This window comes from Galeopterus variegatus, unplaced genomic scaffold, assembly GCF_000696425.1.
Source record: "Galeopterus variegatus unplaced genomic scaffold, G_variegatus-3.0.2 Scaffold5970, whole genome shotgun sequence".
Taxonomy (NCBI): domain Eukaryota; kingdom Metazoa; phylum Chordata; class Mammalia; order Dermoptera; family Cynocephalidae; genus Galeopterus; species Galeopterus variegatus.
The window spans coordinates 4,816-32,425 of record NW_007732081.1 but is presented as its reverse complement, the minus strand read 5'-3'; the positions used below and the strand labels follow the sequence as shown (position 1 = coordinate 32,425).

At 36.8% G+C, this 27,610-nt stretch overlaps 1 protein-coding gene across 1 annotated transcript in view; it reads left to right on the top strand.

The window, feature by feature from the left end:
* The window catches only part of LOC103605661 (decaprenyl-diphosphate synthase subunit 2-like), a gene marked incomplete at both ends in the record, with an annotated part of 77,289 nt that extends 69,411 nt beyond the window's left edge, over positions 1-7,878 (top strand). Inside the window, one exon of the mRNA XM_008590285.1 lies at positions 7,783-7,878. Within this exon, the coding sequence (XP_008588507.1) occupies positions 7,783-7,878 (96 nt within the window). The remainder of the gene's footprint in view (positions 1-7,782) is intronic.
* Positions 7,879-27,610: the final 19,732 nt, after the last annotated feature.

The window sequence follows — 27,610 nt, the reverse complement described above, 5'->3', positions numbered from 1 at the left end:
AGCTGTTCTTTTTAAAAGACACATTCCGGGGCCGGCCTGGTGGCACACTCAGTAGAGCGCGGCGCTTGGGAGTGCGGTGGTGCGCTCCCGCCAAGGGTTTGGATCCCATGTTGAGACCAGTTCCCGCTCACTGGCTGAGCGCGGTGCGGGCACAACACCGAGGGTTGCAATCCCGTTGCCAGTCCCCGGTACGGGCGCGACACCGAGGGTTGCGATCCCGTTACCGGTCAGTAAAAAAGACAAAAAGGAAAAAAAAAAAAAGAACAGCTACACTAAAAGTGCTGTAAAAAATGTAAAATGTAATAAACTTGTTTATTATCATTTTTTAAGACATGGTCCCATAGTGGTATTTGAACCACAAACATCTATAGATACATTAACTGAATAAAAGAATTATGATTTAGAAATTTTTTTGGTAGTGCCTTATAAGTGTATCAGTGGCCTAATGAGACTAGTCTCCTTAGTACAGTGCCAGGCAACATAGTAGGCTATCAGCAAATTCCATAGTTTATGGAATGGATGTACTAGCAATTTAAAATTAAATCTCAACACTTCATATCCAAGCCATTTTCCTGAACTTGTGGCCTATTTCTTTCAAATTGTATCAGATGCTATTTTATACTTTTGTTTAGTTCAGAGTTTTCCTGAAACCTTTCTGACAAATGTTACCAGTAGTTTATACACCAATGTATCAGCTGTTCTAAAGTAAAAATTAAGGTTATCAATTTGCTCAGTTTTTGCTGCACCTGTCCTATTGGTCATTTCTCTCTCTGCTCTCCTGTCTTAGCCAGAAAGAACTTCCAGCTCAGTAGAACAGATTGCCATCCCTCCCACAAATAAGCAAGACGCTACACATTTGGCAGCATTGAAAAGGCTCCCTTCAAAAAGCTGTTAGAAGCTTCCTCCAGCCCTCCTGTGAGTTAGTGGTGTGTTTGTTGAAACAGACCTTTCATCATTGTCTTCATTAAACCTGGTTCTTGTCTGATAGGAAGGAGTGGAGAGAACCATTCTTTTGGAGATTGCAGCAATAGCTTTATCAAAGCACTCATTTATATTAATCAGCATGCAGATAGGGCTCATCTGGGTTGTTGGTGCCCAGGTGGTGGGTGAGTAGATTTACTCCTTATTTGGCCACTGCTACTGCTCCCCATGTTCTTCAGAGGTCACTTCTCCACTGAGGCTGCAGCCCAGAAGCTCTAGGTGAGCACTGGGGACTCAATCCACCTGGAATGAGATGGTTTGCTTAAACCCCGTTCGTAAATGATAAAGTGCTTTTACAAATATTACATGTTCTTATCGGTCTCTGTGGGAGGGTGCCACTCCTTAGCCAGTCCCTCTCTACCTTACCTTGATAATGTACATCTTTCCATCCTCACATGCCTCTCAAATACTTTGTGCTTCATTTGTTTGAAGAAGAACAGGAGTGACTCTAACTACTGTGGTTACCATTAGCAGCCTATTCAGCATCCTCTATCTATAAAAGTATTTTCCTGTAAGATATTTTCACTGGTAATATAGTTTTGCAGCTTAAAAAGAAATCTTGACCTTGACAATATCCCTTCAAATGCCAAAGCTCTTTGAAAAGGACATATTTATGCTAAATCCATCTTTACTTCTCCCAAGATGTGCTTGAAAACTCATTCTTCCCCAAGGAATTTACCTTTGCTACTGCTGCATGCATTGCTGTTCATTCCTGGGGGTGGAGGAAGGAGTGCAGTAAATTTGTGGGTAATTAATGCCATCAGCACTGCAAATGCCTTGGCACATACACACACAACTGTTTCCTTTGCTAGCAGCTGCTAAGAGTAGTAAAGGCTGAGGGGCTGTGTTCATTTGCTTCCTAAATAGAATGATGGATCACACATGTTGTCATTCCACATTACAATAAAAAACACCATTAAAACGACCTTTCGAGGGCAAATTTTTGAAAGATTATTATAAATCTGTGATGGCCTCCACAGTTTTTATATACCAAGCAAATTAAGTTATACAGCAACCTTTTTATAGTGAATTAAAATACAACCGTACTACCTTATTACATCAGCTCAGCTTGTGCTGACTTGGGCTTTAATTGAGCCACGTTAGTTTATAGTTACTGTTTTTTCTAAAGATTTAGTTGTGTTTTACTTTTTATTTAGGATAGACACTGCTTTACTCAAATCAAAGTGGTCTGGTGTACTAGTTAAACATCAACAACTCTGTTGGGTCTATTCCATCTGTCAAATGCTGACGGTACTCCTGAATCACATTTATTGAGAAAGGCACAACTTGTCAACACAGCATGCTTACCACCATTTACTGATCTTATTTGTGCTAGTCCAGGGACTATTGACTGATAATATTCCATAAATCAACTGGTGGACACAGCTTAGTGTGAGGCTTCTCTGAGGCTAAAAAAACGGTATGCTTCCCCCCCCCCCAAGGAAACAGGTTTATTGTTTTATCTGATTATAAAAGTAGTACAATAAAAAGGGAGAAAATTAATACATTGTATATTTAAACAATTGTAAATTTAGAAATTGTAAATTTTAGCAATTATGTTTAGCAATTCAGAAAGATTGAAGAAAATTTTTTAAGTTAAAAATCACCCAGAATCTATCACTTATACATTATCACTATTATTATAGTATTTTGTCTCTCCTTTCAGTCTTTTTCTCTGTACACATAAACACAAATTGACTTCATTTTTGTTTTTATTTTATTTTTGTAAAAATAAAATATTTTGTAATATCTTATTTTGTAAAAAAAAAAATACATTTTACTTTGTAAAAATACCTATCATACTATTCCGTTTTGTAACCAGGTTTTTTTTCCTTAAGAATATGTTACAGACATCTTTGTGTAGCAATATGAGGATTTTTTTGTTTTTCCTTTTTGTCTTTTTTCGTGACCGGCAACGGATCGCAACCCTCAGTGTCGCGCCTGTACCGGACCGGGACCGGCAACGGGATCGCAACCCTCGGTGCCGCGCCCGCACCCTGCTCCGCCAGTGAGCGGCTGGTCCGTATGTGGGATCCGAACCCTCGGCAGGAGCGCTGCCACGCTCCCAAGCGGCGCACTGTAGCAGTGCGCCACCGGGCCGGCCAATGTGAGGATTTTTGATCATTGTTTTTTTCTTCTCACCCCCAACTTCTCTCAATTTCTATTTTTTATGATGAGAATTTATTATAGCTCAGGGCATAGTCATCACACTCCTTTTGAGAGGGTATTCATCATCTTAGTTTTTAGTTAAAAAAAAAAAAATCATTGAATTGTAGTTGCCCTTGCCAAAAGATAAAGAATGAAGCAATTACATATTCCCCTGAGACTGCTGAAATTTGTCCTGAAAATTAACCATTTAAGAAATTCATTGCAAAGGTCAATTATATCAGATCTGTAATTGTGTTAAGGTTCAGATGCACCTGGGTACTATCTATTCCTTATCTTCATGAAAGGGTGGTGATTGAAGTGGGAGAAATCAACAGATTGAGAATAGCGATTAAGTATGCACTGTCCATTTACTTTCTGTGCTGCAGCCTTCTCCCTGGTAGCCAGAAAAATAGAGGTGGCAGGAGAAGCCAGCTCATAACACTGACCTTGTGACGGTTGCCATGTCTGGTTCTGGTTCACTGGAATCTAAGATGTTACTCAGAAGATTGAGGGATAGTATACGGCATTGCTGTAGAGTCAGATATAAACATATGATACAAATTGAAGAGAAGAGCATTTTTGCATTTGCATGTGTAGGTAAGCAATGCTGCTATTCTCACAATCACCAGAAATGCAGAAATGAAACTTATCTCCTGTTTGCTCTCCAGATGGCTAAATAAACTTTATAGCATTTATGGAGACAGTCATATAATTTGAAACAATGTTTCAGGATGCAACAAGTCAGTGTTTCAGAAATCTATCATTTTGGTTAAAATAGTCTTTGCACGTGTTCTGTTGTTGAACTGAAACCCACTTTCTTCCAAAATATTTGGGCATACAATTTTTAAAATGCTATAATCTTAATTATCATATTATGCCCTTCGCCTACCTAAGATTTGTACTGAAAATAGAGTAATAATCAAGAAGTATAGTAGAATAATAAGTTAACACTCCTGAAACTTATGTTCCACATTCTTTTCTAAATGCTCTGTATATTTACTCATTAGAGATGGAAGTGATATGGCCAACTAGTGCCATTGTGTTTGATGCAGCTTGGCACTTAAGCCTGATGTCATTCTGAATCCAATATGTATGAATTAATCCTAAGCATTACAGCCCTTCAGAATCAGAACTCAGAAGTGTTGCCTTTAATTGACACAACTAGGAGTTCTTTGCCAGCTGGGGTGGGCTACCAGTCATATGGTTTTAAAAAATTGAAATTGTTTCATTATAATTCTAGGTATTGAAACCAAGGGGGATTGGGTACAAAAAGTTTCACAAAGAAAGTAATTAGTAGAGTTGACATAGGGAAAGATCCAGATTAGTCATATGCAATCATCTAGGCCAATAAACCTCCTTCACACAAGCCGTCTTTCTGTCAAAGCCCCGCTGCACTGGCTGACTTTAGGGCAGGGAATTCTCCATTACAGTCCCCTAGATGTTGGACGATTCCCTCAAGGGTTCTGCTTAGATCCACAGTTCTATTATTCTTTTATTCTAATATAGAACCATTAATACTAACAGTGCTGAATATCTGCAAGATGCTTGTTGAAGGACTTCACAAGCTTATCAAGTAACAGAAGACAAAGAGCAGAGAAACAGAAAGGTAACTACAATACCGTAATGATGGAAACATAAGGCTGTGACAACCTTTCTAAAAAGCCACCTTGCAGTACCTATCAAGAATCATATGCCTCCACTTAGGAATATCCCAATGGGGATCTATCCTAAAGAAATAATCCAAAATGCAGGCAAACATTTGAAGAAAAGAACATAACCACTGCAATTGCATTATTACAGGGAAAAATAGAGAGCACTACCTAGACAACAGATAAAAATGAAAGCATGAGCAAAGATTTTTCATCAGAGTTTACAAAAAAGCAGTTTTTAAATTTACATGCCTAATTATAAATATTAAGATTTGCATTACTAAAAGCTCAGAATTTGGGGGCTGGAAGGGACCTTAAGGATCATTGCAACTCTCCTCATCTTATAGTTGAAGAAAACCAAAGCTCAGAAAAATTAATTGATTTGCCCCAAATCGCAAAACAAAAATTAGTAGTAGGACTTGAAATAGAATCTAATTCTCTACCTCCTATTGTTCTGCTCTGCTTCCTTTTAGTTCTCCAATCTGTTGGGCTTCCAAGCATGGCTAACACTGAGACTCTTTTAGCCTATCTTCTTTTTCTAGTAGAAAGTGTTTACTTGCCCCTTGGGCCTGAGGAACAAAAATCATTGAATCTTTCTCATGGTTGTTCTTGTCTTGGTCACCAAGAAGTCTGGGACTTGGGCTCTCAGCCTGAAGAGGTCTGGTGTGGCTTTTAAGCCTCTGGATTCTCCTCTGACTGCCATTATCCTTGCTAGCACTTTGGGTTGCTTGAATAACTCATTCTTCAAGAATGTGAGGGAGGAAAAATGGTATTAAGTAAGTGCTGTTTCGTATTTAAGTATAACAGGTATCTAACAGGCGAATGTCTGGGTTAATAAACCAAGTAATTAAAAAAAGATCAGATTATTAAATAATCTTACTAAATTATGAGTGGCTGGTGGCTCTGTGGTCTTTCTAGAAATATTTGTGATTTTAATGGAGGGTGATACTTAAACACATCTTTTTTGGATATAATTTTTAAAATAAATATTTCAGGCAGTGGAAAAGTCACCCTTGCCTAGGACACATTCAACCCTCCTAGGCTGTTCCTGCTTTTCATAATCTCTTCCCTTCCTCAATTTGTTAACTCAAAGAAGTCCAAAGCTTTGTCCTTAGTAGTGGTCATTGACTATGGAGGTGTATTCTGTTCCAGTAAGTATTTGTACGTACAGGTCATTTGTAAACTATGAATTTATAAGTACAGGTCTGCCTATATTAAGAGAAAAAGAGTCGGAGAACAAAATGTTTTTGTAGCTTCTGCCTGGTCTGGAATTTCAGGAAAGTAAAGGAACACTGGTTATCCAAAGCCAAATCCACTTTTAAAAGTTCGTGCCATCATTTTGAAATTTAGTGTGGGACTTTTTCTTTGTAAATTCCTCTTCACATTACCAGTGCTGGTCTCAGAGCTCAAACTGTTTCAAAACCATAACATTTCTTAGTGAGTGATTGATCTGTATTATGTGTCCAGCCATCAGGGGGATCTTGGGATGTTGCTTGTATAAACTGTAAACCAATCTGATGCTGTGCATTTAGTTACAGTCTTTCATAGACCTATTGGTGATATTCAATCCTCCTGGATTTGGGAATAGGGCTTATCTGATACCTTTGGGGGAAAAAAATCCATTCAATTTTTTCTCTTCCCCACTTAAATAACTCAACACATCTGGTAACACTGTAGGATCATTGTCCTTCCAGTTCCTCTGCAGCTCAAATTGCTACAATATTTCTTAAGTATTTGGTTACCTAAAGGACAATGTGATTTTAAAAAAAAAAAAAAAAGGCTGTACAGACTTACAAATTAACCCATCTGTAGAGCTAGAAAAAAAATATGCCTTTAATCAGCAAAATTTCCATATCAGCAGACTGTATGTGTTATGTAGTATGAAGGTAAATATAATTTGGAGATAAATGCTCATGTGTTAAAATTTTAAAGCAAATATTTCTACAAATTAATGTGACTTGCCTCCAAGAAAATGTTTTTAAATCCAGGGTACCTGACATTGAAGTATCCTGTTGTTTGGGTCTGTATCCTTTGATTTAATAATGTCTTCAATTACAAGAACGATAAAAGCTGAAACAAAATCCTTTAATTCAATCAGAAGTGAGCTGAACTTTAGGAAGCAAAGAATGGAAATCAGATATAGGACTGCATAATATAGGAAGTTAAATATACAAGATATTAAGACTTCTTAAGAAGGGGGTGAGGTTGCCTTGAGGAATTTTTGTTTGAAATGACTGCATTGAACATTATCATAAATACCACTGTTTTATCTTCTTGAATTAAGATGCTTTATGAAAACCACTCTAAATTGTACAGTAGTTCCAAAGAGACCATTTACTGTTTTCTGCTTGTTTTACATTCTGGAACAAGTTCAAAGCTTTTAATTTTGCTTGTTTTGTTTTGTTTTTAATAGTCTGAGCCTTGAAAAGAATACAAATTTGTTGAATACAATTTCAATATTGCGGTTCTATAAAAATTTTCAGTGTTTGTGGTACATTTGACTCAGGATCCCTATACCAAATGTATCCACAGTACACTTTTAAGTACAGCAGAATGAATACATTTGAAAGGTTAACCATTCTCTTGCTTTTCTTTTCCTTCTGTGTCAAGTATGAAAATTAGCATTGTAATGGCTCCCAAAATGGGAATACTGAAAAAGTATCCACCTGACAGAAATAAACATGCAGAAAATAAATTGAGCTTAAGATTTCATTAGTTATCTGAAATTTAAGCTTATGTTCAAAATGGCTATTGGATTTTTGTATATATTAGTTAAATGCTATGCTTACAAGGTTTTTTTGGCTTGAATTATGACTGAAAAAAATTGGATCACAGCTTTAATATCCAGGTGGGCAATGCTATTTGCCAGGATCTTTGCACATAATTCCGTTTTTTCTATCAAGCACAAATCCTGCCTTGCTACTAAACCTTCTGAAGTGTTCTGAGGTAAAAATGGGGATAAATTTTTAAATTGTTTCTTTTAATTTTTCTTCCTGTTTTTTAGGTTGTGGAACTTTTAGCAAGTGCTCTTATGGACTTGGTACAAGGAGTATACCATGAAAATTCTAATTCAGCAAAGGTAAAAGATTTTGGAATAATTGTAAAATGTTAGGTTTAAAAACCTTCATGGCAAAAGTAGAATTGATGAATGAAAATGTCATTCTTGTTTTGTGTTTAAATTTTACATGACATTTTTTTTTAGATTAGTGTTTTGGCTACAAATTCATGGCCATACGCTTAGTACATAGCAGATTTAGCCATTTAAAACAACCTCTTATCCTGTGGCTGAATTCACAGTCTGTTCAATCTGCAGCAGCCCAGTAGACACTGTGACGCTTCTGGCTAGCAGGTAAGCACTGTCACAAGGCAGGCAGGCTGGAGGAGCAGCTTGGGCTGAGGTGACTGGGCCCAGCCTTTCCCTAGAGAAAAAGGCCTTCCATGTCCCAGAAGAGTGGACCATGATCCTGAGAATATGACTGCTGGGAAGGTGAGAGAGCAATGTCTTCCATGTCCAAGGTCCAGAATTTACTGCATTATTAGATTCTGTATAATAAGTAGGATGGTTGCACAGTTGGATTATTTTGATTAATTTTATAGGTCTAGAATTAAGGTTTTTGACTCATTTAGCAGGACATCTCAAGAAAGGTTAGGTTTTATTTCCTTAAAAAGCAGTTATTTCATTTCAGTAGGATATTAGATATGAAGTAATTGCTTCATTGACCACCACCATCATTTAATGTAGTGTATACTATTATAAGGGACTCCTATCTTAGTGTTTCATTATTCTAACTTTTTTAGCTTCTGTATTAGCAAGATTTCACTCACTGCAAATTGGAAAAAGTATGCATGTGTGCACATCTTAAGCTTTTTGACATTTCCATTTGAAAAAAGAAAGACAAATTTTACTGGAAGTGAAACATAGGGCATGAGCAACTTGCAAAAAAAAAAAAAAATTAATTTATAAGTATAACCCAGGGACTCTGGATGGTTCAGAGAGTGGTTAGTGAAATATGAAGAACTGCATCTGTACATCTGCTAACATTTGGTTCAGGGAACTACAGTCCTCAGTAGGCACATCTAACCTAGCCTAAGCAGCATGTTGGTATTTGGGGACCTCACAGGATATATGATCACAGTGCACCCTGTTTCAGGGTTTTTCAAAGACATGCATGGTTCATTACTATGGCTGAGGGTTAATATCAGATTGTAAAATGGGTGACTTCTGGTCTAGTTCCACTCATATGAAGTTAACTTGTATATACAGTATGATTAAAATGATGATAGGTAAGCAGATAACATTGTGGTAAGTGATTCGCTCATGTTTCTTCATTTAATCTTCACAGAAATCCTGAGAAGTAGGTACTACTGTTATCCCCATTTTGCAGATGTGAAAACTGAGGTTTAGAAAAGATTAATTTTCCCAAGGTCACACAACTTGTTAGCTGGGATTTGATCTGGAGAGCTCAGGCTCTTAACTGCTCATTCTGTTACCTCAGTACCTTAATGAAACCTGATTTGGTAGCATCTGTCTGCCATATCTGAGAGCCTACCATATGATTACAATTGCCTATTCTGGCAGTTGAGGCATTGTTTTCCCTTGGGATATTTCCAAGGTGTCAACCTAGTTCCTTATAAGAAATTAATATTTTACAGTTAGATATCTGTTAATTTTAACTGAAAGTGCTATTATTGTTGGTTTTAAGGTTCCTAATTTATCTACTCTTACCATTTGTCCACTATAATTAGCCCAGTACATTCATAATTTTGTGAACATTTAAGTATTTTCTGTATGTCAGGCAGACCTAACAGCAACAACAATAATAAATGCTTAGATAGCACTGAACAGTTTGCTTATACCTTTTCTTTGTACATAATCACCTATAAAAAGGGTAACATTTGTTGAGGGTAACCATTTTATAGAGGAAACCATTTTATAGAGGAAAAGCCTGAAATTCAGAGATGACAAATGGAAGGAAAGTGTCTTAAAATTATTTGTCAATGCATGTTTGACAGTGTCATGATCTGAACCCAGTTTTTTTTTTTTTACTTTAATTCCCATGCTTTTTCTAATGTAATCTGTTTCTTCCTGGGAAAGAGAAAAGAGGAAGCAATAAAGTCTTTGGAAGACTATTGATCATTCTTAAACGACTACCTAGCAAGCACCAAATGCTGACTTTCATTAGCTAATAAATTTTACCTGAGAGAATCTGTAGCAGTGCTTCTTCATTAATCTGTTCATCTGTCCTCTTTCCCCACCACTGCCCCAAACATAGTTCTTTAAAGTGCTTGCTAAAGTCTTTTTTAAGCAATTACATTTCTGAATACAGCTAAAGCATTTAAAGAGCTGTTCTTTTTTAGTAACGGAAACAAAAACGCACAGTTGAACTACAGCAGTGGGAGTGCTTCTTGATGCCTCTGTTTGCACTGCTGGTCCAATTTAAGTTAACCACATTTCCCTTCCTAACTAGAAAAATTATAGCTTTTTTTGTTTGTTTTTGAGTGTGCTTGCCATTGCAATGGCTTTTCAGAATTTGGTTTCTCTAACTTGGCCCAAGAATCACTTCAGAGGCAGAGAGAGCACTGCCCCCACATGTAATGCCTTCAAGGTTTTCATGTTCTGGCGTGATTGGGAAGCAGTCACAAGTGGAGGTCATGTGGGAAGTAAGGCTGCGTCTGTGGATCTCTGTTGCACAACCTCAGTAGCCTTGGGCCAATTCAGTACACAAAAGAATTGCTTTGTGATTTAAAATATACTACAAACCATTTCATCTCTCTAGGAATAGAGGATACAATAGTGGTCTGTTTTCTATATGGCAACTTAATGCAGCGATGGAGAATCTGCATAGTAGGAAAATAGCTGTCTGTGAAGTAGGATCTATGTGACTAGAGTAGATGCATAAAGCACATGGAGGGGAAGTGGCACTGGATACATTGGAAATCACCTTCTTTAAAAGAAGTTTACCTAATTCTCCTTAAAGCTATGAAAATTTATGACTTACGTTACTAATTCTTAATAGATTGTAGGTAAATTGCGATCATATAAATATACAAGGTAAATTTAGGAAATTTATTCTTTGTTCTATCCACTGAAAAATATTTTTATTTTTTCATTTGCTAGTTCATGAACCATTCTTCCTTACAATAAAAATTAACCTTTATGCTTTCTTTAGTGTTTATGAGAAAATATCTCCCCTCCCTCTGCCTGTTTTTTTTTTTTTTGGCGAGAGAAATGTTATAATGCTGCACTGTAATGAACTGAGCTAACCAGCCAGCCCTCTCTACCTGTTTTTTGAATGTTAGCTAATTGAAGAAAGAAGCATGTTAAATAGAAAAATTGGATTTTAAATGGTCGTTTGCCATTCTAAGAGTTCACCAGTTAAGCTCTGCCCTATAATATTCATGTTACTCAATGTACTCACTAAATATTTTACATTTTAAAAAAATTGACTTTGGATCCACAAACCTATATACCTAAAATCTTTTTAACACTTGGGGTGTGGGGGGATGGCTGGCCAGTATAGGGATCCGAACCCTTGACCTTATAATATAAATTATTTTATTATTATAACTTATTTTCTGATTAGAAAAGTAAATACATATTCATCAAATAAAAATTGGGGCCTGGCCAGTTAGCTCAGTTGGTTAGAGTATGGTGTTATAACACCAAGGTCAAGGGTTCAGATCCCCATACAGACCAGCCACCAAAAAAAAAAACAAACAAAAATTGAAAACACAGAAAACGGTCAAGAGGAAAATAAAAATTATTTTATATAACCATCCTCTAGAAATGAATCATGATTACATTTTAGTATGTGTCTTTCTAGATTTCATTCTGTATTTCTCCTATTTTAGAGTTATTACTGTGTATAACATTTTGTATCTTGATTTACTTCTCAGCATAATCATTTTTATCATTAAAAGTTCAAAAATATAATTTTAATGGCTATTTAATATTTCTTTACCTACTGTACTATAATTTGCTGAACGATTCCACAATTTTGTACACTTTGTTTTCATTTTTTAGTAATTTAAACAATATTGTGATAACATCAGTGTATATAACTTTGCTCTATTTCATACTATTTGCTAAAAACAAAATTCTGAAAGTGAGATTCTTGAATCAAAAAATAAGAGTATTTTCAGTTGTTGTGGGGCGAACGCACAGAGGAATCCAAGACTGGTGTCAGTGTTATAGTTTTATAGCTCTTTATTTTAGTGTTGCATCTCTTTGTTCAAGATGGTTACAGCACCTCTTTCTGCTTGCAAGCAAGGAGAGCACTGGGGAGTAAGAACTCCCAAGCCAGTGTCTCCCAGAACAAAGGAAAAGATCCACTTGTATAGCCTAAATTCCCACCCTTCTCCCTCCCAGGTTCTCATTCAGGTCCTCTTATGTAAATGAGGGATGCTGTCCTGCTAATTTAGATTGGCTGATTATGGGACACAGTCTGTTGGTCACTTTAGGAGCCTAATTTGCCTCTGGCCCCTGGGGGAGGGGTGTGAGACTGCTGTTATCTCATAGAGGGCGGGCCCAAGAAGCAAGCAGGGTAAATGGCAGGAGCCCGAGTTTGCAGTGGAGCATAGAGTTTCTAAAACAGTTTCTCAAGTGGAAAAGGGAAAAGCTGAACAGTTAAAAATGCTTAGGGTTCCCTGCAACGCAGTATATCCCTATGCAGAAAAGAATTACTATCCTTAGAAAAGCCTACTCGTAAGGTTGGCTCTTGGCTGGCGTCTGGGAACTTGGATTTTAGGAATGTCCTCACCATTCTCCAACTGATTAAGAGTGGCTCACAGTGCCTGCCTAACTGCTTCTGCAAACAATATGGTTTATGCTGAACACCTGCTTTCCATCTAGGAGTCTATTGGCCTACATGACCTACCCCCCCAAAAAACCCTGAGCACTGAGTCTCTAGTGAATTTCCCTGGTAGACCACATTTCATGCATGTTATCACAACTCCTTACTGGAGGAATTAAGCATGTTCTGTGTGACTCCACTGGTAGGGGACTCTTGCAGTCTTGTACCTGGTTTCCTACAGACTTCATCCTATGGGACTTTTTACCTTTGCTGGTTTTACTTTGTATCCTTTCACTGTAAAAAAAAAAAAAAAAAGTTAGTTCCACTGTATGCTGAGTACCATGAGTCATCCTAGCAACTCATCAAACCTGGGGGAGGTCTTGGGGACCCCAAGTACAGCCGTTTTCTGATTTTTTTTTTTTTTTTTTTGGCACCTGACCAGTACAGGGATCCAAACCTGTGATCTTAGTGCTATAAGGCTGCACCTGATTCTTTATTCCCATCCACTCCTGTTCCCTCATTAGAAATCTAATCAAGATCCTCTTCAAAGGTAGTGTCTCTGACTTATTTTGGCGTTGAGTTGGGTAAACAGCACACCTCTGTCTTCAGAAATTCTGTTCACGTCGGCTTTGCCCTAATCTCAGGAAAGTGAAAGGATTTTAAAGAGAATCCAGTGCTCTTGGAAAGAAACTGGTTTGAGGGTCACTGAAATTGTAAAGATCCAATCTAATTTTTTCAAGCACAGACTATACTTTCAGTATTAGTAGATTTTAATTAGAAACATCAGTATGTTTTTGTGGAGCAAGATAATGTCTGTCTATTTGTTGTGTCTGTTTGTCTTTATGCTATCTTCCTTTGGCTCTCAGGCAGCTTTCAAGTAAATATAAAAATAAGATAATTCAGTTCACTAGGAAGTTATGGGTTGTCTTCTACCTGGAGAGCTCTATGCTACCATCTAAAATATAATGAAAAGATGATCAAGATGAGTTTTGCCCATTGGGAAAAATAACAGGAGGGAAATGTGAACAAGAAGTCACATCTGGTTGGGAAAATCAGAAAAGGCATCAAGGAGAAAGTGATATTTGAGACAGACATTAAAGGACGGGAGGATGTCTACAGAGGGAGAAGGATGGCATTCCAGGCAGAGAAAACAGCATGATGAAAGGAAGAAAAGCATATTTGAGATCACAGCTTCTTTCATGTAAGGATAAAGGAATAATGAAAAGTAACGCTGGAAAGTTAGGTTTATGGTAGGTGGTGGAAGACCCAAAATGCCAGAATGTAGAGATAATATCATGTTTAGTAATTGGGATTACAGAGGGATTGAAAGTTTTTAAACAAAGGAATTATATAGTTAGATCAACATTTGGGAACGTTAATTCCACGGTGGTCTTTAGGATGGTTTACAGAAGGAGACTGCAGGTAAATTGGAGCAGTTGGGAAGCCAAAATCATAAATGCCAGAGATATTCTTCTTCCACTTCAATATCATTTGCCCCTCTTGATGTTCATATCTCTGCATCAAAATCACCTTCTCAGAAATACTGTTCCACCATACCCAATCTGCAGTACCTACTCTACTTAATTCTCTTTATCTTAATTATAGTTGTCACCATCTGATTTTTTTGTTTGTTTATTTTCAGTCTATTAGAAGAATATAACCTGTATAGGAGGAAGGAATTTTGTCTACCATTGTATTCCCAATACCAGAACAGTGACTGGCACATTAGTAGTAGCCCAAAAATATTTGTTAAATTAATGATATAGAAAGGCCTAGAATGGTTGGAATGGAAGGGTTTTTTTCCTCTTTTCAGACAGCTATATCAATGTACAGTAAACTCACTATCATCACAATCAAGATAATGAACATATCCTTCACCCCCAATAGTTTTCTCATGCTCCTTTGTAATCCTTTGTAATCCTTCCCTCCTGAAACGCTCCTCCCACGATGATTCTCAGGCAATCTGTTGTTACTATGGATTAGTTTATGTTTTGTAGAATTTTATACAAATGGAAGCATACATTATGTATTCTTTTTTTTTTTTCTTTCCCTTTTTGTCTTTTTTTGTGACCGGTAACGGGATCGCAACCCTCGGTGTCACGCCGGTGTCGCGCCCGTACCGCGACCGGCAATGGGATCGCAACCCTCAGTGTCGCGCCCGCACCGCGCTCAACCAGTGAGCGGACCGGTCTCTATATGGGATCTGAACCCTCGGCGGGAGTGCCATCGCGCTCCCAAGCGCCGCACTCTACCTAGTGCGCCACCGGGCTGGCCCATTATGTATTCTTTTTGACTGGCTTCTTTGACTTAGCATAGTTATTTTGAGATGCTTCCATATTGCGTATATCAATTGTTTATTTCTTTTTATTGCTAAATAGTATTTCATTGTAAGGATCTACCACAATATGTTTATCCATTCATCTGTTGATGAACATTTGGGGTTTTTACAGTTTGAAGCAATTACAAATGAAGCTATCATAAACATTCAGATATGGACAGTCTGTATAAACATATACTTTCATTTCTTTTGGATAAGTATATAGGACTAGTCATACATTTTCATTTTATTTCTTTTGGGTAGACACCTAGGAGTGAAATTGCTGGGTCATATGATAGGTATATGTTTATCATTTTAAAAAACTGCCAAACTTTTCCAAAGCGGTATGTACCATTTTACATTTCTATAAGCAGTGTATGAAAGTTCCAGTTGCTGCATATTCTTGCTAACACTTAATATGATCAGTCTTTTATATTTAAGCTACACTAATATGTGTGTAGTTGTATCTCATTGTGGTTTTAATCTGCATTTCCCTAATAAATAATGATGTTGAACATCTCTCCATGTGCTAATTTACCATCATATATCTTCTTGGTGAAGTGTCCATTTAAACATTTTGCCCAGTTTAATTGGGTTGTTTGATATCATATTATTGAGTTTTGAAAGTTTTTTTTTAATATATTCTGGATACAAGTTCTTTATCAGATATGTGAATTGCAAATATTTTCTCCCAGTCTGGGATTTGTTTTTACATTCTCTTAACAGTGTTTTTCTAGAGCAGTTCTTAATTTTGAGGTAGCCTGTATTGTTCCCAGTCTGGGATTTGTTTTTATATTCTCTTAACAGTGTTTTTCTAGAGCATTTTATAAATTCATTCTTCTGTGTATTGTGCTTTTGATATATCTAAGAAATCTTTACCTAATCCAAGATCACAAAGATTTCTCCACTACCGTACATTCGCCTTGGCCGTACAGCAGGATCACAAAGATTTCTCCACATTTTTTTAGAAGTTTCATTTAGATTTTACATTTAGATCTATGATCCATTTTGAGTTAACTTTTATATATGGTACTCCTTCAGTCCTGTGGACTGAAGTTAATTTCTATATGTATGGATATCTAATTGTTTCATCACTATTTGTTGAAAAGACTATCTTATCTCCACTGTTTTGCCTTTGTACCTTTGTCAAAAATCTATTGAATACATGTGTGAGTCTGTCTGGATTCTCTATTCCACTTTACTGATCTATTTCTGGTTTTAGGATTTTTTTTGTAGAGGTTCTTGATTAGTAAGGAAATTCCCTTATATTTTTAATTTCCTGAGAATTTTTATTAGTAATTAATGTTGGATTTTGACAGTTTTTTCCTGCAGCTATTGAGATGATCATATGTTTCTTTTTTAGATTCTTCTTTTGTAGTCTGTTTATATAGTGAATTAATTGATTGATTTTCAAATGTTAAACCAGTGTTGCATTCCTGGAATAAATCTCACTTGATTATGATACAATCTCCTTTTTATATATTTTTGGATTTGATATGCTAAAATTTTGTTAATGTTTGCATCTGTTTTAGTCCATTTCTGTTGCTTATGACAAAATATCTGGGAGTAATTTAGAAAGAAAACAAAATTCATTGCTTACAGTTTCTGAGGCTAGAAAGTCCAAAGTCCCGGGAACACATCTGATGAAGGCTTTCTTTGGCAGATTATCACACTGCAAAATGGAGGAGCAGGGAGAGCACAGAGAAAGCAAGACAAACTCTCCTCTTCTTTTAAAGCCCTCAGAACCATGCCCCTGACCACCATTTTTAATCAATTCACTACTGTGTGGTCCTACAATTCAATCACCTCTTCAAGGCTCCACCTTTCAATTACCGTAATAGGATTTCCCACTCTCTTAACAGTCACAGTGGGGGCTAAGTTTCTAATACATAAAACTTGAGGGATGCAATTCAAGTTTCAGTGGGTTTTGGGAGGACATAATTCAATCCACTGCAGCATCTATGAGGCATTATTTGTATGTTATTTTTGGTGATTGTAATGTCTTTGTCTGGTGTGGGTATCAAGGTAATATTGGCCTCAGAATGAACTGGGAAATGTTTCCTCCTTTCAATTTTCTAGGAGAGTTTGTGTAGAATTAGTGTTATTTACACCTCAAACATTTGGTAGATTCACCAGTGAAGCAATCTGGACCTTTCTTTGTGGGAAAGTTTTTTTACTACAAATTTGATTGCTTTAGAAGTTATCAGGCTATTTAGGTTATGTATTTCTTCCTGAGTGGGCTTTGATAGTTTTTGTCTTGCAAGGAATGTGGTTATTTCATCCAAGTTGTAAAATGTATTGGGATAAAGTTCTTCATAATATTCCCTTATTATCGTTATGGTACCTGTAGAATTTGTAATGATGTCACCTTTTATTCCTGATATTGGTAATTTGTCTTCTTTTTTTTTTTTTTCCTCTTGAGGTTTAATGATATCTTTGATCTCAAAGGACCAGCTTTGGTTTCATTTACTTTCTCTATTTTTCTCCTTTTTATTACATTGATTTTCACTTTGAGTTTTGTTATTTCTTTTCTACTGATTACTTTGGTTTAGTTTCCTCTTCTTCTTTCTGGTTTCTTGAGTTTTAAGTTTCATATTTTCCTAGTTTTTAAAGCTGAGATTATTAATTTGTTACTTTTTTCTTTTTTAATATGGTATATAGTTCAGCAAATCTCTAAGTGCTACCTTAGTGGCATCCCGCAAATTTTCATTATGTCACTTTTTCATTTTTATTCAGTTTAAACAACTTACTGTTTTCCCTTTTGATTCTTTTTCTTTGACTCACAATTTAAAAGTTTGTCATTTTGTTTTCAACTATTTGGAGGATTTTCCAGATGTCTTTCTGTTATTGATTTGTAATATTTTGGTCAAAGAATATGTTTTGTATGGTTTGAATTATTTTTAATTTATTCAGAGTTGTTTTATGACCCAGATATGATCATCTTGGTAAATGTTTTAGGTTCACTTAAAAAGAATATGTATTCTGCTGTTGTTCATAGAGTGTGCTATAAATATCAATTAAGTCATTTTGGTTGATAGTATCATTAAAGTCTTCTGTTGGTGTAATTATTTTCATTCTACTACTTGTTCTGTCAATTACTGAGAGAAGAGTGTTAAAGTCTCTGACTAACACTGTGGATTTTTTATTTCTCCTTGCAATTCTATTAGTTTAATAATTCTTCATTTATTTCAAAGCTCTGCTATTAGGCACATTAGCCTTTAGGGTCATTATGTTATCTTGATGATTTGATCCATTTATCATTATTACCTGAACTTTTTTATCCCTGGCAATATTCTTTATATTTTTTTCTCTGATATCTACTTTTTCTAATATTAATAGCTCCCTCAGCTTTCTTTTGATTAAACTTATCATGGTATTTCTTTTTCCATCTTTTTACTTTTTTTTATATTTATAATGGGTTTTCATATGCAGCATTTAGTTGGATCTTGCTCTTTCATTCAGTCTGACAATCTCTGCTTTTTGATTTGTGTGTTTAGATCATTTACATTTTATGTGTTTATTGATGTATTTGAGTTTAAATATACCATCTCCTTTTTTCCATTTGTCCCATTTGTTCTTTCTTCCCTTTTCTTTTCTACTTTCTTTTAGATGATTTTTTTTATAATGCCATTTTATCTCCTTTGTTACTTATTAGCTTTAACTCTCTGATGTGTTTGTTAGTGGTTGCTCTTGAGTTTATACTACACACCTTTAACTTAGTTTACCATCAAGTGATAGTATATCTGCTCTTACGGTATAGGAACCTTACAAAAGTATATTTCTATTTCTTTCCTCCCAGACTTTGTGTTATCATTGTCATACACTTTACTTTCATATTTAGTATAAATCCCATAATACATTTTTATTACTTTTGCTTTAAACAGTCAACTATATTTTAAAGGGATTTAATTTTTTAAAGTCTTTATATTTACCAACATAATTAACATCTTCAGTGATCTTCATGTTTTTGTGTTGATACAAATTTCCAATTTTCCTTCTTCCTAAAAGATTTCTTTTAACCTTGCTTGGAGTGCAGGTCTGCTGCTGCTTAATTCTTTCAGATTTTGTGTGTCTGATAGGTATTTTCTCTGGATATAAAATTCTAGGTTGATAATTTTTTCTTCCAGTACTCTAAAGATGTTGCTCTATCACCTTCTCACTTCCATTGTTTCCAACAAGAAACTGCTGTCATTTTTATCTTTGATCCTACAATCATAATTAGATTCGATGTGGCTTTGTGTCATTTTTTCATATTTCTTCTGCTTGGGATTCATTGAGCTTCTTGGATCTGTGAATTTATTATTTTCATCAAATTTGGAAATATTTTGGTCATTATTTTTTCAAATTTTTTTCTGTTTTTCTTTTTCTCCTCTCCAATACATACTCCAGTTACATAGCAGGCTGCTTTAAGTTGTCCCAGAGCTCACTGATGCTGTATTCTTTTTTTTTTTTCCTCTTTGCGTTTGATTTTGGATAATTTTGATTGATGTTTATTCAAGTTCACCAGTTTATGTTTTCTATGTTTCTACTAAATATGTTCAGTGTTTCTTCTTTTTGATTGATGTTTATTCAAGTTCACCAGTTTATGTTTTCTATGTTTCTACTAAATATGTTCAGTGTTTCTTCTAGCCCTTGACCATACAGAACATAGTTAGGAAAACTGCTTTAATGCCCCAGTCTACTAATTATGTCATCTTTGTCATTTCTGGTTTCATTCAACTGGCTGATTTTTTTCCTCGTTCTGCATTGTATTTTACTGCTTTTTTCCATGCTTGTTTTTTGGGGTTTTTTGTTGGTGTTGGTGGTTTGTTTGTCTTTTTGTGGCTGGCTAGTATGGGGATCTGAACCCTTGACCTTGATGTTATCACATGCTTGACTATTTTTGATTGAGTGCCAGACATTGTTAATTTTATTTTGTTGGGTGCTAGATATTTTCGTATCTCTATAAATATTCTTGACCTTACTTCTTAAGCAGTTAAGTCACTGGAGACAGTTTGATCCTTACAGGTGTTCCTTTTAAGCTTTGTTAGGCAGGACCAGAGTAGCATTTAGTCTAAGGCTAACTTTCTCCACGATTAAGGCAAAACCCTCCGAGTACTCTACTGATGCCCTGTGAATTATGAGTCTTTCCACTCTGACTGGTGGAACAGAAGCTATTTTCAGCTCCAGGGATTTTCTTTTGTTCCTTCTGAGTGATCCTTTCCCCAGATTTTGGTTGTTTCTTTGCACCTATGCATTGGTAGTACTCAGTTGAAGACTTTAGTGAGACCCTGTGTACATCTCTAGAGCTCTCTTTGCAGCTCTCTCTTCTGTGTACTCTGCATTGTAAACTCTAACCCCTAACTCTAACCCCTTTGGCCTGTCTAGACACCCAGGTTCATCTCCTCAACTCAAGGATGCTGTCAGGCTCTACTATGATCTGGCATTCTCTTCAGGCAGTAAGCTGGAACAATTGTGAGACTCATCTCATTTCTTTTCCATCTCTCAATAATCCCTGAGAGATGGTTACATATAACACTTTTTTAATATATTTTGTCCAGTTTTTTTGTTGTTGTTTCAAGTGAGAGAGAAAAGCCTCTTTTTTTTCTCTATCTTGGCTAGAAATGCTAGTCCTTATGGTTTTATTTTTTTATTTGTGTTGTAATGACTTTTTAAAAAATAACAAAGAATTTCCCCCCTATAAATTGTAGGCATTGCTGGTAGCCTAAGTGCTTGTTTGGTGTTTCTACTGGGTACTTCAGGCATGGGAGTAAGAAATCAAAAGTGACAGCAATGTTTTGTACCTGGTTGACCAGAAAAAAATGATGAAGTTGCTGTAAGAAAGAAGTAGATGAGTGTAGTTGAGGTCAGATTAATGTTGAGGTGCTGGCAGACTCTCCAGATGAAAGGAGCTCTGGAAAGGTAATGTGGGTATTCATCCTGTAGACTGATAGGTAAGTGAGCTTTGGTAAACAAAGAAACAAAAAAGTTTAGTAAGATAAAAATAGAATGGAGAATATGGAAAGGAAGTTGAAATGGTTATCAGTACTGCCAGGCTTTGCTGTAATTGGACATTGAATTTGACCCTTTCTTCTCAGCTAACACCAAAACAAAGATATGTTGTGTTTGGAACTTTTCATTATTTCATTATTAATGCTACAGATAATTTTCATATAGACATTTTTCCCTAAAATTAAACACAAATAGGGATATATGTGGTGAGCCCTTATGTAAGCGATATTATTGGTGAATATACTAAATAGTACCTGCAACATAGAATTGCAAACAGCCAATTCTCCCAGCATCTACTCAGAAATCAGAGGATATTCATATCTCAGTGAAGATATTTCTGTTCGTGGAAAACCGAGAGAGTAAAGTTCTGTCTTCTGATACTCTAACAGAATAAAGAGATTGGATTTGGAAAATATAAAGTGTTTCTCATTGGATTCTGGTTTAATTATTTGTCATCATGAATCCTACATTAACCACAGAGCTATATCAGGCAGTTTTGAGAAAGTGCATATTCGTAAACTTGTACTGAATTTCTGCTATGTGCAGAACAGCATACTGAGTGCTCTTGAAGTATTCAAAACAAAGCTACAGGCCTGCCCTCAAGGATCTGATGATGCTTGCAGTTCAGAGGAAAAACATGCACATGTAACCATGGGAGAGCAATTTACCCATAAGGCCCACCTGTAAAATTATATGGTACAGACTATATATGTAGGAGAAAGTACAGCATTAAGAATTACAATGTTTCAGATAAAGTTTATTGGAAGAGGTAATTTTTAAGTTGAGTCTTAGAAGATAACAGTAGAAATAAATCGAGAAATTATTGAAGTTTGAAATCAGGAAATTGGCATTCAGCATTGGCTGGGAGGTCAAATTTATTTATTCATACTTTTAACATATCTTTTGAGTATCGGCTATGTGGAAGGTACTGGAGATACAGATGCTTAGTGAACAAGAAGACATCTTTGCTCTCATGGAGCTTACATCTTAGTGGAAAGGCCACCTAAAAACATAAGTAATCACATAAATAAACAAGAGAAATAACTGACAGTGATAACTGTGCAGCAAAGAACTAAACAGGGAGAAATGATAGTGAAGGATTGAGGGGGTTACTTTAAACTGGATACTCATGGAAAGCCTCTCTGAGGAAATAACATTTCAGCTGTGATCTGACAAAAAGCAGCCAGCTATGGGAGGGGAAGGGGGATGGAAAGAGAGAAAAGCATTCCAGGAAGAGGAAGCAACTCAGGCAAAGGCCTGAGGGAGAAAATGTCTTTGTGTGTCTGAGGAAGAGAATTCTGCCCAGGCGAAACATTGGTGGATGAACAGAAGAGAGCTTGGAGTTGAGTTCAGAGAGGCAAACAGGTGTTATGGAAATATTACAGGTTTACATAGGTATATAGACAAGAAGGTGCTTTGGACACAGGCTCTCTAAACCCAACTAAGGAAAGAAACCTATAATTTTGTTTTAGGGGTACCTGGTTATTCTAGGACTGCTCATTGAGAAGTTGGATTTAAAATAGTAAGCAGTAGGAAATCGCCATAGGATCTTGCACAGTGAGAAGATCTTTGATAAAGATTATTGTAGAAGCTGCGCATAGAATAAATTGGAAGCCAAAGAAATTAGAAGCAGACCAGCTGGAAGAGCATTGAAATAAAACAGGTGTGAAGCAACAAACAAGATTGTTGGCAGTGGAAACAAATGTAGGGCAACGGCCAAGGAGTTCAGCAGGTATCCTACCTCTCAGCTTTTCAAGTGATTTACAATTTATGTCTCCTGTTTTATTACTCTCTTATTGTGTATTTTGTGTAATTGAGTCAATATTCACTATCTTTTAACCTGTTCTTTATATATCAGTCTTTTATTTTGGTGCTAAGTATTCTTTAAGCAGCATTTTTCTATAAAATTTATTGCATTGCTTAAAAATATAGTTAAAAAAGTAATAGACAATAATTAGAAATATAGAGTATTTATACTGGTTTATTTCAATCTTCTTGCAGAATATAGCATTTCTAGTCTTTCATGAGAGGCCCCAAATTAGAGCTACCCTGCTGAGCCATTTCTGAATTCCTGATCCTCAGGAATTTTGATGAGAGGCCCCAAGTTAGAGCTACCCCACTGAGCCATTTCTGAATTCCTGACCCTCAGGAATTTTAAGATATAATGTTTAAATTGTTGCTTTAAGCCATTAAATTTGGGGCAATTTGTTAAGCAGAGATAGAGAGCTAATGTACACATCCATGTCCTTTGCCATGTAACTGTAATGCCTTTACACTATGGGCAGATGTACTTACATGCCTTTTAACTCTAGGCTCAGCTATTTGACTTGCTTTTGGCCAGTGGGAGGCTCTCTTGGGCCTCTGCCATCACCATGAGAAAAACCCTCCCTGGCTAACCTGCTGATCCAGGAAGAATGAGAGACGCTTGGAGCAGAGCCTCTCCAGCCAACCCAGAGAAGCGAAGTGAGAAGCAGAGCTACCACTCTGGATTAGCTTCATCCCAGCTAATCCAAAGGCACATGAACAATAATAAGTGATTGTTGTTTGAAGCCACTGACTTTGGGGGTGGCTTTACTAGGAGTAAACTGAAGTCAGAGGTCTGTGGGGACCTGGGGGTCTAGGCTAAGCCTGTCATTAGGGAGATGGTTTGAGGAGTTTAACTGGAGGATTCTAGCCTGAGGACCCCAGTTCTGCCTTCCAGGAATAGGAATCATTAAGTAACTACAATGTCAACCCTCCACAGGCTGGAGAGAGCAAAGGTTTGGTATTTGCAGTTTCAGGAAAGCCATGTCAGGGCTGTTCATGAGGTACCTGTAGTTTGTTTTTGTTTTTGGTGGGGTGTTTTTTTTTTTTGTATTAGTTGTTTTTTTTTTAATGTTTTCATAGTTTATTAATCCTCTTGTGAAAAATCTGCACAGTCATCGCAATCATTAATCCTTTTTGCCAGCACAAACATTGGCCTTTGCAGTCTCCTTGACTTTCTGCATTCTGTTCCTGAACTTCTTTCAATGTTTTCTTGAGGTCTTTTTCTTCTCATACAGGCCATGTCTTGCAAATCTGTGTTTGGGTTCATTTTTCTTTGCATAATCCAAAGAATTGTAAATCATGCCTAAGCCAGTTGTCTGGCCACCAACAATATGAGTTTTGGATTCAAATACAAAGATAATATCTAATATGGTTTTGTTCGTTTTGGTGAGTTTTCCCCAAATTTTTGTCTTAGGTACTGTTGCCTTCCGAGGATGAAGGACATTGATGACCATTTATTTCCACTGAAGTAGTCAGTTGGTTATGACTTCCTGATCCAGGTAGTTACCAAGTTGCTCATGATGGTGGCCAGTCCTCTAGCAAACAGAGAAAACTACAGTGTTTTATATGGAGGCATTATTGTACATGTGTGCAAACAGCACAGAATAATAATGATGGAAGAGCCAGGGCTTTGCACAATGTCCCTATAAAAATGGATAAAGGCAGGCAGGGGAGGTTGACTAGAAAGAGGGAATCGGTGAGGTTGAGTACAAAGAAGCCAGTTAACCCTACCATGGAAGGGAGTTCATATTGAAAGTTTTATTTTGTAAATTAGAAATAGGAAAAGTTTCCTTTCCTTTCCTTGATGTTAAAAATATCACAGTATATATACATGTAAAAGCTGTTTAAAAAAGAAAATGTGTATTTTAAGAGGCTTAAAAGTGAAACACTGAGTGCTTTATAAAAGCATTAAGATACTCTAGGGTGTATTTTATTGGTCCGTTTACTCACAACCTGTCCCTCACATTGTACCCAAGGCATGTATTAACGAGCTAATAAAACATGTCATGTCATGTTTTATTGTTTGCTGGGCATCTGTTCAAGCTTATATCACTCACAAATCCAGGACTTTGAAGATGCTAGTGGTGATGATAATAAATACCTATAATTTTACTAGCATCCTTTTTTCATAAAGTAGACACAGTCGTAAATCATTCTTTGCAAATAAAAATGTTGAATTTATTCAGGTTTAAAGACTATTTAGAGTAGTTTAAAATGGTTGTTGTAACCATGAAACATGTCAAATATGTAAAAGTACTATATGACAGATATGTATGGTTTAAAGCATAAAAATAAAATAAAACGCCAAGGTGCCTACTATCACATTTAAGAAATAGCATTTTTTTTAAACCACAAAATGTTTTCATTTAAAGTAGGTTTACAGCAGCAAATGTATTGTGAAATAAATATACTAGAAACCATATATAGGAATATTAGATTAAATATTCAAAGTTGCTAAAATGAGGATTAATACAGATATTGAGAAAGCAGAAAAGCTATTGGTGACTGAGAAAGCTTAGTGTGTATAATGGCCCTTTTGATTAAGTAGACCCTCAAGTTTAGAGTGGGTCTGCATGGTGAATGTTTTATTTGTTAAATGTTTAAATTGAATTTGTACACTATTTGGAGGTACTTTAGGTCACTCACTGACAGCTATCGCAGCAAAACATCTTAAAAGGCAGCTTATTTGCCTGAGAAATGAAACATCACTGTTAGGCATGTAAATTGTTTAATAGACTACCATTCTGATCAAAGGGCAAGAATAAACTCTTCAGAAAATGAAGCCCGTCTTCAATTACCATCTGTCTATAGTGAGTCCCAACACATTTTTATCTCCATCCCAGATCACTTCTGAGCTCTAGAGCTAAATATTTAGCTGCTTATTCAATATTTCCACTTGGAGTTCTCACAGGCATCTCAGACCCAGCACATCTGAGACCAGATACATGATTTTTCCTTCCAAAACGAGTCCATTGTTCTCTATAGTCAAAAACCTATGAGTCATTCTTCATACTTCTGCCTCTCACCAGGCTCACCCTGGAGGCTGATTTACTCCATTTTCTGTATCACCACCTTAGCCAGAAGCATAACTGGGAGGGAGGAGAGAAAACAGTTGCTCTCCTGAGCACTCTCTTCAAAAGTAGACTGTAGTCATTATGAAATAAAAAATAAAGGCCAGAAATTCTTTGACCCTCTCCTGTTGCCTCCCACCCAGTGGTGGGGATCTACGTTTCTCTCCCTTGAACCTTAGGGGGCTTGTGAGTGCCTCAACCAGTAGAGTACAGTAGAAGTGACACTACGTGCCTTTTCAGAGTAGGCCATGAAAGGGTCTCTTGGAATGCTCACTCCCTTGAAACTCACCCTCTGTGTGCTCCCTCTCTCAACTCAAGACGTAGGGAAACACCATGAGTGGGTGCTGCAGTCTTCAGTCCCAGATGGGCCTGACTGATCTGTAAGTAAATAAGCCATCTTATTTGAAGTGGGTCCCATCACTCAGCTGTTCCATCCCCCAGGCAGTGGAATGATCCCCAGCCCTTTGAATCATCCCCAGCGTTTCCAGTCTTCTCAACTGAGGCCCCAGACATCATGGAACAGAGATAAGCCATCTTCATTGTACCCCTTCTGAAGTCCCAACCCACACAATCTGTGGGCATAATAAAATGGTCATTGTTTTATGCCACTAAGCTGTGGGGTGGTTTGTTATGTAGAAATAGATAACCAGAATATGAATTTTGAGGGGACACACACATTCATATTTATTTATGCTCTCACTCGCCCACTATCAGTGCACAGGCTGCAGATGTCTTTACCCCACGCCTGCTGCCCCTTCTGCATGGTCCAAGATGTCGTCATCTCTTGCCTGAGCTACTCCAAGTAACTTCCTCTTTTGCCTCCCTATATAAAATCCTCCCATCCCCTAGTCTTTTCTCCATACAACCAGAGATCTCAAAATGCTAATTTGGTGATGATGCTGTGCCTCCATTTGTACCTCCACTGACATCCCATTACTCTTAGCAAAAAGACCAAAACCCTGAAGATGATACAAAAGACCCTGTGTAATCTAACCGCAGTCTGTCCCTCCAGCCTCACCTTGTAACATTCTTACCCTGTCTGCATAATAGCTCCAGTAGCCTTCTCTGATTCCTTGGACATGCCATTCTCCTTAATATGTTCAATCCTTATAGCCTAGAACACACTTCTTCATCTCCTTTACTATTTGCACCTTATTCATCCTTCCTATTCATCAGCTCAAGTGTCACTTCCTTAGGGAAACTATCCCCCAAAACCCCAATCTCAGCCAGGTTCTTTTATGACATGCTGTCATAAGAGTATATTCATTTCCCTCATTGGAAGTCTCCCAGTTTGTAGTTATGTATTTATCTGTGTGGTTATCTGATTGTTTGACTTCCCCACTAGACTGTAAGAACTCAGAGCAAGGACTGGTTTTGCTTATTGGCACAAGCATCTAGAACAATGCTTTGTACACAGAGATAAGCAGAGAGTTGTAAACAAATTAATAAATGGAGGAAATACAAATGTCTAATCAATGAAATGATTTCTCAAGTTTAAATGAAATGCCACTTTTTACCTATTAACTTCACAAGTAAAACAGTAATTCTACTCAATGGCAGGACAATCTCAAACCTGGCTAGTCAGTGTGCAGATCAGAAGAACCTTTCTAAAAAGTAGTTTGGCGGAATGTTTTAAGAGACTTTAAAATGTTCGGATCTACGGCTGGCCTGGCCCATGGTTCACTTGGGAGAGTGTGGTGCTGATAACACCAAGTCCACGGGTTCAGATCCCTATATAGGGATGGCCGGTTAGCTCACTTGGGAGAGCGTGGTGCTGACAACACCAAGTCAAGGGTTAAGATCCCCTTACCAGTCATCTTTAAAAAAAAAAAAAGTTCAGATCTATTGGCCATA